Raw genomic sequence first — 11,196 nt, forward strand, 5'->3', positions numbered from 1 at the left:
GAAAATGATATTATTCAACAGAAACCTTAAAATGTTTAATTCTTTGTGGTCGTTTGTCTGCTCTCAGCCACCACAAGAAACCATGCTAATTTTACTCAACCAAGTATCAGTTTATGCTTTTCCTAAACGTAGCTTGATGTCTAGTGAGCCTGTTCACGAATCAATACGGTGCTCCTATGAGTAATAGATAACGGTACTCAGTATCGAATAAAGTAGTCATCCACACAATACAACGCACAGTGCGTTGAATGCGTAGGAATTTGGGACAAAAAACATAACTGCAGAATTTAGCCATTAGGTCGTATGAATAAAAATAAAATTCAGCTTTTCTTTACTTGAATCACGCATTCGAGTAGTGACATTAAGTATTTACTACGTTTGGTATGAATAAAACTGGCAACTGAGTATGAACTTTTCGAAAGTGGAAGTTTACTTGATTTCGTATGAATAAAACAGCATTTATCAAGTATTTACTTTGTCATTATCAAGTATGCTCATGAGCGTACTTTGCTTCTGAAAACTCTTTTGTTTATCTTACGCGATAAATATTTAGTGCTGCTATATAACATTTAAACAAGTGAAAAATGTATTATGATGCGCCAAATATTCCTTTTCCGCTAGTTTGTGACAACGGTCCTTCATTTGAGAAAAATCGGGCTCTTTATTAATTTAACAATAATTTAAAAAATATATACAAAAAAATATATACACTTTCAGATGACCATGTTCTCTTTGAGTTTTTTGATTTTCAGGACAGCAATTTCCTTTTTCAGAACCAACAGCTCCATTTCTTTTTGGTGTCGCTCTTCTTGGTTTGCTTTCAATACATCCGTATAATCTTGTTGCTTTTTCAGGAACTTAGGTTGCTCCTCACACACTGTTTGTTGTGTTCTGCCACGTGTCTGGAATAAGAAAAAAAGAATTAAAAAACTATAAAAGTTATTTGAAGAACAATTTTAGGAGAGAAATGGGAATAAAAATACCATTTTAATCACTGAGAGCGCATGAAAAGCAAAAGTAGAATTAAAATAAAACACATACCGATTTTTGATTTGTTTTTAGTGTTTGACACGCTTGACTCGGCGCCAGAAACTCGTTCTGCAAGCTGATGTAATCGTAATCATCAGAAGAATCATGCTCCTCCTTCGGTGGATCCTTCCCCATTGCAATATTTTTGCCAGACCATCTGTAAAAATTATGATAAATGATAACATTTCATAAGTTTCAATATAATTGAAATAATTGAATAATTTTTAACTTACACGGAACGCTGATGATGCTGGGATTGTCAACACCCCCCAGCAGTCCATAAAACTTTTCTTGCGGTTGGTTGAGCACAATTTTAACGTTCTCTGTTTTTTTTTTTTGATATCCGTTTTTTCTTTAACAGCGGTCTTCATGTTATTGATTTTCTTCAATATTTGGTCGCCAGAGAACTCCAATCCACATCGGATGAGCAACTGGTGTCGCATCGCCGCCAACGCTGTTTTTTTCTTCTCCCGCACAGGTGGTGTTTGCGATTTGGAAAGTAAAATTTTTCCTACTCTCTCCAGTACATCCACAAACACAGCATCCATTTGTTCCTGATTAGATTGATTCTTCCTCTTTCTTCCGCTACCGCTGCTGATTGATTTTTCGACAGATCCTTCGACTGTAAATTTATGTTTGGAAACTAGTATTTTTAAGTAACAATTAAAAAACTCAACTTACCATCATCTACCAGAACAATCTCTTCGAGTACCTCGATGTTTTCGTGGCCAAAAATCATTGTTATCGATTTTTTTTTTCAATGAAAGGATTACAACACGGGCGAGAAAAGTGACGTTTTGAAACCAAACAAAAACAATCAGTTGACAGATGTTAAGTAAGAACTCTGTTCGAATTCGAACATACGTTAAAATGAAATTAGTAAAGTAAACTTTTAATCATACGGATTCAAGTAAATACTAGGAAAGTTTACTTTACTTGGAAACGGGCGGAATAAGTAAATACTTTTTTTTATTCATACGGCCTATTGTAACACTTTGATGTGATGGAAAAGATTGTTCATAACTATCAGAACTACTGTTTGCATAAATGTCTCATGTTATTTGAATAATCACATAAGTGTGTCAAGCGACAAAATATTTTTTATATGAAGACATCACATTAAAATACATTTTTAAGTTTATACATATACAGCGCGGACTCGATTATACAGTGATAGACATTCATTTAGCCGCAACCTATTTTTCCTCAATATTTTTAAAAATAAGTCAATTCTGTGTACAGTTTTGCTCATAAAAGACAATTATTGTTTATTTTCATCGAATTCATTCTAAAAAAAAGTATAAATTTACTTTTTGTTTTCTAAGTAATTTAAATATCTGGAATCAGGGAGGACATTCCTTTAGCCGCATCCTAAAATTTCAATAAAAGAACATTTGTGCGGCAAATTTCGAGTCCAATCGGTAGCTAATATTTAATATGTTCACCTCCATTTCGGATCACTTTGAAAACTCGATTTGGCATCGAGTCAGACAGCTTTTGAAGTGTTGCCATATTGATTATAGCCCAACATTCCTGAATAACTGCATTGAGAGTGGAAATGTTGTCAAATTGTCATCCGCTTGCATAGACCATCTCGGCCAAGATTCTCCATATGTTCTCTATGAGATTGGAATCGACTGCCAGCAGGTCATTCAAGAAGCGGAATGTCCTTCTCGGCAAACCAAGCCTTCGATTGCTTGGAAACGTGGATCTATACATAATCCTGCTGAAAAAACGACATCCTCGGTATCGTTATTCTCATTATGACCAATCAAAACGTCGTCCAGTAATTGAAGATACTTTTCGGATTTCATTCGGGTGAAAATGAAACAAATGAGAAGCTTGCTGTGATAGGAAAGGGCCCCCACACTATTAAACTTCCGCCCCCAAAGTTTCGCTTCGATCTCACGACATGCCGTTGACTTAAATTGTACCAATAGCAAATGTAACAGTCCGGATCATCCAAATTGAAATTTTTTCGCCGAAAAATAGAACATTTCTCCATTCTAGTTTCCATTCCATGTATTGCCGGGCAAAAATTAGATGGTTCTGTTTATGGGTGGCGGTCAGTTTCGGCTTCCCTTGAGGTTTCTTCCACATGATGTTTGGTGACTCATTCAAGATGCGCGTAATATGCCTCTTCGTTACTGGAACAACCGATTCTGCTTTAATGTATGAGCAGGACATCGTTTCCTGGTTGCTTCGTGTCTTATTCGACCTATAAGACGCAAAGTAACTTTGGTGTTCCCATTTGTTGGTCGTTATATCCCATATTTCTGGCACTATTTAAAGAAATTTCGTAACACTCTCTACGATAGACTACGACACTCTACGAAAAATGTAACGATTTATTAAGAACTTTCAAACACATATTACTCAAAATGGTTATTGCGACATATGTTGTGTTATATATCATTAGACAGGAAATTTATCCAGAATAATTTTTGCTTGAAACATAAACAGTGAATATAGTAAAAAAGCTAACAATTTGACCATTTAATTGGGTATGTTTTCTTTCGATTGCACTATCCACTCGCTTCCTCCCCGACGCAACGAGCAATCTGTTTGCCTAAATTCGGGCGTTAACTCATAATGTGAGTTGATGCGTAAAATGAATTATTCTCCATTTACCGATAACAGACATTAACTTCATATTATATTGTATGTTGTCCAATCAATTTGTGCTCAATTCATGTTTTTATCGTGTAGATCTCACTACTAAGAATTTGTGTTATTGTGGTCAGGATGTCATAATGTCGAGTATGTTGTTTGGTTATGTGAAAATGCAAAAAATTAATTTAAATGGCTGCTGATTAAGTAGGTCGAAAGGGTATACCCACGTAAATCAGATTATGATAGCTTGAGTAGTCGCGATCTTACAGGGCTATAAAGTTATTACAATGTTCCGGACAACGTGGCAACGAAGGAGATAATGCTATTTTTATCTATAATATATTTTTGTAGTCATAGATTGATTTGACTCTGGCTTATATTTATGTAGATCTTAACTATTTAAACTTTTGTTTAAAAATGATACATGATGACTCTTTGTCTTCTTCTGCATGATTGAATAAACAGAAGAAAAGGGTAGTAATGGCTTTAATGGTATTTTTGTGTACATTTTTGAACAGAATGTGGTACCGAATTCTACCACGTTATCTCATCTAACCCATTTAAAGGATACAAGTACATACAGGAAACGGTTTTTCCAGGGCATCCATTTGATGTATCAAAAGAGAAAAAAAAATCAGATTTTGAACAATGGAAAACTTAATTTAAATGCAATTACTACACACAATCACAGTCCTATGCCAAGATCCCGTCCGTGCCCCTAGGCTCAGACCCATTAACTTTTGTTCACTGAATATCTTTATTATTTTCCGCCCCTCTTCCGTCAATAGAATACCTTTCGCCATTCCGTTAAATTCTACGTAAATCACTAATCTGACCAACTTCTTACGTTGCACATCTAATATTTATCTTGTAAATTGAACATTCCCAATTTTTTTTTTTCAAAAAACACAGATAACGGCTTGGTGATTATGCGAAAACTCGATTTTTATGCCCTGCGGCTAAACGCATGTCTCGGGAAAAAACGACGTTTGAATGTGACGCACGTTCTTTCAATAAAAGTGACTTAAATATACTATCACTACAGCAAATAAGTATCCCGATAAAAAGAACATTCGAAGTTGTTTTGTAAGTGTTTCAAGTTTTTTTTTCAAGTGCGGCTAAACGAATGTCTATCACTGTATACAGTCTCCAATTTCTTTTCACTGTATATATTCGAATCCTGTTTATAATCTAGTCAAAAAAAATTTTCTATTCGTTTTTTATGTATATATCTTTCCTTCATTGAAAATAAAAGAAGAATTTAATTTTTGATTCATACTCTTAATGTCAGGAAAAAACTTTCTCAAATGAAAAAAATATGTTTTTCCAGAATCTCCCGGGGTGATAGATGATCATATTTGAGGAAAAAAATCCTTCTACGCATATGTTCGAATTTCAACAATGACAGAGTTGTAGAACTTTTGTTTTTGTTTTGGACTCTGTTGTCTCTAACTGGCTCTACACTAAAAATTACGCTACATAAGTCAATTCTGTTGCTTTCATTTGACAGATGAGCAAATTTAGTACAGGATATAGTAGAAAAACATCTAAGATAGTGGGTTTAAATAACATTTTGGAAGTAACAAATTTAAAGGCTAGTAATTTTTAATGTGTAATTATTAATTTTATTCCGAGAAAAATAATATTAAACTTAATTGTTTCTACCAATCAAATTAAAGCTTTCAAATCTCTCCACAATTTGTTCTTTGACATCCAACTTCTATCTTTGTTAATTTCGCTGCAATATCGATATAAACAATTCCTGGTGAAAATTTAAGCAAAATCTTCAAAAATCGCGATTTTTACCCCCCTGGATTTAATTTTATAGGCACCTAAATTTCACCTTAACGTTAAAAGGTTTAATTTTTTTCTTGAAATAAGTAATAATTGAACTACAAATAATATGTAACTGTATATAATGGAGTCCAAAATTGTATACAATCGAATCATATATAATCGAGTCTGTATATAATCGAGTCCGACCTGTATATAGTTAAAAAAAATAAAAAAAAATATTTTCCATAATCTTGCAGTACGACACCCATACCCAAATTTAATACGACCGCAAAGGTTTGATAGTATCTGTAACTAGAACAAAATTTATGAAAACAAAAACACCATTCTTCCACTTGATTCTTATCCTGTGGGAACAAGTAACCTTGCGATTCTTTACCATCGTAATTCATAAAATATTTCGTGATGCCATTAAAAACTAATTTGATTTCCAATACACAGATCATCGGTCGTGTGCTGCCGTTCACCTAAAAATAACACAACCATAAAATATGATTCGGCAGCTGTTTCAAGCGCGCCTAAGGGTCTCTGAATCTCTTGCTTTCACGCCAGCATAAAGCATCAAGCGATAACAATTTCCATTGGCTACCGTCAGCAGAAAAATATCTTGCGGTAATAAAGGAGCATCCGTTAAATTCCCGAGAATGGCTATATGCCACGAATCAATTGAAATAACTGGTTAACAATGAGCTCCCGCACGAAAACAAATAAAAGAAACAGGTGCGCACCCTTCGGCGGGATTGAGTGGAAAATGAAGCAATACCCAATTTCCCCACCGCGTTAGCGCGCGCCTTTTCTCTCAGCATTATCGTCACGTAACGGAGGAAATACAGAACATCCGTTGGAACAACGTGCCTCGGCGGTTCATTTTCTTCGAACAATTTCCGATCGTGGTAACGGGACGTAAACCCATTAGGTGTTGTTCGGGATGAGTTCTGTCCGTTATCTGAAGAGAAATGGTCTCAACGTTCCTTTTCCGCGGGTGTGCAAAAAATAGGAGCTGGTGGAAACCAATATGGTAACCAATATGAATAAAAGAAGCAAAGAAGGAAAAATCAGACTCTTGTTTTCCAATCTTGAGCAAAGTAACAAATAATAATATTCGATTCATTATAATATTATTGGAGCTTGAAATTCATCTGATGCTAGACTGTAAAATTAACAATGCAATAAGGATGATCCATTGCTAAATCAGCCTACGGTTATGCATCTTTTTTGCATCGATTTTTCTTTCTCGTCAAAGGAAAAAAAACCTCTTCTCATGGCTCCAATAATATTATAATTAAATCTGAGCCCGACGATGCGACTGCCCTCAAATCAAATTTCATTTCACTTTTTGTCATGTTCAATCAACCATAAAAATATTTTCCAGTCGAAATCTTCACTTCAAGTCGCAAATCGATTGGCTGAAATGAAAGAACATTAGTTGACAGCTAGAATAATAGCATTCAGCGAACAATGTGGACCACTGATCAATCCCTACTCCAATCACCACAAACCAGGAAGCATTTTGAGACGGGTTGTAAACGACAGAGCAAATTCCCAGCTTGCTCCCTTGAAAAACAGCAGTAATTTGGCAAGATTGATGATGCTGATAATGGAACTATATATTGAACAATAGTGTCGGTGTGATTTCGGAGTGCTTTAGTGGCCGAAAATCGTCGATTTCCTCATTTTACTGGAGTTGTATGTTCAACGTGTCGAATCTGTTACGTTAGACTGGAATTCAGTTTGGAATAAAGTGATAGACATTTATTTTTATGCATTGCCGCAAAACACAAGTTCATAACACTGATTGAAAATATTAAGGGGTTGTATATAGGACACGACCGCATATTTTCGACGTAGAACTACGCAATTATATTATGAAATTCACTTGTTTACCCCTTCGAATATTATTTTAGGATTCATCGATTTTTTTGTAATAGATTATGTTCTTCGTTACAAATAAATTTGATGAACGTCCTTTTACGTTTGATATGATGCCTAGGACTACCAAAATATGTGAACGGAAGAATTGTCAAACGATTATTGTATTTTACATTTCCCTCTGGAGTTATTGCATATCTTATTGTATTTTACATATATTATTGTATTTTACATTTCCCTCTGGAATTATTGCATATCTCATGTTTACGTAGTCCTCGAACTGCGAAAGTTCATTCACCTTTAGTATCTAGAATGACGATTTTCCCAGGTTTCTCAGTTTAAAAGTACGTTTCAGGGAAACATATTCCGGTCTGCACAATGACAATCGAGTATAAAAGCACTCAACACCAAAAAATACCCCCGACTTGCATGTATTTGCAAAACCGTTTCCCCCAGGCACAATGGTTTTGAAGTCCGTGTTAGGGAAACACAGCTTGTATGTATATTTGCAAAGCGGATTTCCACAGGTACATCGATTTTGAAGTCTGTGTTGGGAAAACCGTAAATCGGGCCAATCAAAGCTTGGCAGCTAGGGCGTTTAGATAACGCTTGACATTTTACAGTTATTCAATAGTTCATCGCATGAAAAACAACATTTTATTAATTGTATAGACGCGTAGAAATAGTTCCTATCAATTGATGCAAACATCTTTCCGATTTGTTAAGAAATGCACGAGTTATAAGCATTCGAAATACGGGTAGGATTAGCACACAAATCGGCAGAACAAATGTATGGGAAAAAAAGGAGGTTCTTCTAGTTTCAATGAATTTAAACTGTTTAGAGATTAGCGAATTGTAATGTATAGCATATCAAACAAATCTTAGAGAATTTCCGATTCGATTGGTATACAAATCATGAGAATTCGTTCACAGTGAAAATAGTTATTAACGTTCACTTTATTTCATAAAATTGTGACCTGTTTTCTGATTTGGCACCCTTCCTGAAAGACGTAGTTCTACGTCAAAAAGTTTTTGATTCAATGATTCATTCAATTGAAATGACGTTACTCGTCAAAATCATGGGAGCATTCCAACGGGGTAAAATAGTAAAAAATGTTTTGGAGTGGAGACGAACGATTGAAATGTCATTGGTTTCGACTCTCGATGGATCGATAGCTATTTTCAAAAATCCAAACAACCGCAGCTCGAATCCCTTCGGTGCAACTTTCTTAATATTTTTCACCCCCACCACCATTTATTTTAAACATTTATATCCCTCTTTTACTAGAAGTCAATTGAATAATTCATATTTTTACAAGCATAAATGTTCTCAAATATACAAAGGACGAAACAGGCGAAGCATGTAATGTATGTATTTTCCGCCTATTGCTTGATTCCTATGACTATAATTAATCGACAATAGTCGTATTGGATGCATATGAGGGGCTTAGAATGAAAGGGGTGTAAGTGATTTGATCGATTTCTCTACATCGACTTTCTCTTTTGGTCATAACTTAGCTGCAAATACATTCCCAGCTGTATTTGACAATGCGGAAAATAGGTCAAAACCTCATCTATCGGATTCTATAGCAAACTCAAATTGGAACGTTTTTGCAGTTGAGTTATTAACTGAAAAAAAAGTTGATGAAGAGAAATCTATCAAGTCACTTACACCCCTTGCATTCTATGCTCCTCATATATAAGTTGTAGATTCATCGAAACTAATTCGCAAGTATGTGCCATATATGTACACTAGGATGGCAATGGATGTATGGGAGAAATTTCATCATCGAATTTCAAAAACCGACCATCTACATTTTGTTTATTGGCCCAAAAAAATGATCTGTGCAAAGTTTCAGCTCGATCGGACATGATTTAGGGGTGCCTCAAAGCGCTCAAAGTTTTGATTTTTTGACCATTTTCGCTGCCACCCTAATGTACACCCAAAGTTAATTTTTCGAACATGTTATGGCATCCCAATTTATTACATTAAATGAGCTGAAAAATAACAGAAAATGTTGTACTCCCCAATACATGTATATCATTTGTATAATATATATGCTAGAGCCAATATGAGCGAGCGAAACAGGAGACATATTTAAATGAAAGCATATTTTAGCTTCAGCTTTTCGTATAGTTTGCCAACTGCACGGCCCAGACGAAGAAGGATATATTCTCGTTCATGTTATTCTTTATCCTCTTAGAAAACACTTTCCAACTTCATGTTATGATGAGGTGTAACATTATCACGCTTCTTTATAAGAGCACTGGCAGTTATATGAATAGCGTGGTCGTGTGAAACAGCTTCGCATTCCAGTCGACCATGGTTCGATCCCCATTGACATCGTATGGACGTTTTTTAGCACAATCCCAAATGAAATGAGAAAATAAAACAGAAAGAGATGTCTGCTCGCATACATACAAACCAATTTAAGCTTTTAAAACAGCTTATTATTTGCGCATTTGATCCTCCAGCACAAATCCGTGTTGAAAGGTACCCGATTTCTGTCCGTAGAAGAGGCGAAGAAAAAAGCGACGCGGCTTTTGAACGCAATCACAAAAGAAGAGTTTCAGCACTGCTTCGAACAATGGAAAAAACGAATGGAAAGGTGTGTGAGGAGTCAAGGGGAGTATATTGAAGAGGAGCATATCGTTGTACCGTATTTTTTAAAATATAACCCTTTTTGGTAACCAGTCTCATTATTTAATAGCCATACCTCGTAATTATGAAAGTATATATTTTCTAAAATATTTAAAAAAAAGCAGAGTACACTTATCCCCCTATTTACACGGTACCTGCTTTACACGATTTCGCTTTTGCACGGTATGTGAAATAATAAATTTTGAAAAATTTGAAGAATGTATATATGTAGTTCATATAAAAACAAGTAAAATAATTTTGACTACGATTGCGATTTTATGTTCCAGAATTGGCAAGTTATCAATTTACTAGCATTTTTGGAGTCTTGCTGTGTGGTTTTGGTAAATTTTTCAAACTCTTAGAATGCCAGGAATATCTACAAAAATGAAAAGTAAAAGAAAGTTATATCTTCGGCTTTCTGATGAAAATCTCTTTAATAAATTTAATGATGAATAAAGCAAAACAAATCTACGCAGCTGTTAATTGAATCTTTTATCACTAAGTCTGAAGTCGAATCTGAGATCTTCCTGAATTCGTCGACTGTTACTTTTTATTTTGATTTGTTGTGCAACGTAAGAACTTCATGACATTTACTAAGACGCGACGCGAGACAAGACAAACACTTATTGTTCTTACTATTTGAACGGTTTAAAAATTACCTTAAATGTCGACCGGTTTCGGGCGCGAAGCTGCCCATCTATGGGACAATGTCCGACTGATTAAGGCCGTTTTATATTATCAGGCACGTAGCGAAAACGGCACGTACCAACACCGGCAGACAAATACACGATGTATTCATATCATCAGGCATAGCAACTCCTCTGTACGGACCGGCAGCGCAGACGGAGCGGAGAAATGCTACTGGTGATTGAACCGATGTTGTACCGAAGAGCGACGAACGCACCCACACCACGAACTTCGACGTTGGGTTTGTATGTATGGTGCTACTCGCCCATGTAGTTCGTGCCCGGCACCGGCAAAATATTCTTTTCGAGAATTCCTTCATGCATTTGTCTGAAGCGTGCTGTGTATGCCCGGAGCCGTTCCGCTATATATACGCATACACATTTGAAACACACGCAATAATATTTGTCTTGCATGAAACGTGCCGTGCCGGTTACGCTACGTGCCTGATAATATAATATTACCTTTACTCGTTGTCTTCGTGCGTGTTGTGCAGTCATCCGAAGGTTGAAGAGTTAAATTACTGAATTCTCGGCGCCGTTAAGTTGAACAAACATGATGTGATG

At 35.7% G+C, this 11,196-nt stretch overlaps 1 protein-coding gene across 1 annotated transcript; it reads right to left on the reverse strand.

The window, feature by feature from the left end:
- Positions 1–713: 713 nt before the first annotated feature.
- Positions 714–1,353, reverse strand: LOC129773683 (uncharacterized). Its single transcript, XM_055777329.1, has 3 exons — positions 1,263–1,353; positions 1,042–1,186; positions 714–902 (listed from the first exon to the last, which is right to left on the reverse strand). The coding sequence occupies exons 2-3, from the start codon at positions 1,162–1,164 to the stop codon at positions 714–716; spliced, it is 312 nt and encodes a 103-aa protein (XP_055633304.1). The 5' UTR covers positions 1,165–1,186; positions 1,263–1,353.
- Between the last annotated feature and the right edge of the window lie 9,843 nt (positions 1,354–11,196).

This window comes from Toxorhynchites rutilus, chromosome 3 (assembly GCF_029784135.1).
Source record: "Toxorhynchites rutilus septentrionalis strain SRP chromosome 3, ASM2978413v1, whole genome shotgun sequence".
Taxonomy (NCBI): domain Eukaryota; kingdom Metazoa; phylum Arthropoda; class Insecta; order Diptera; family Culicidae; genus Toxorhynchites; species Toxorhynchites rutilus.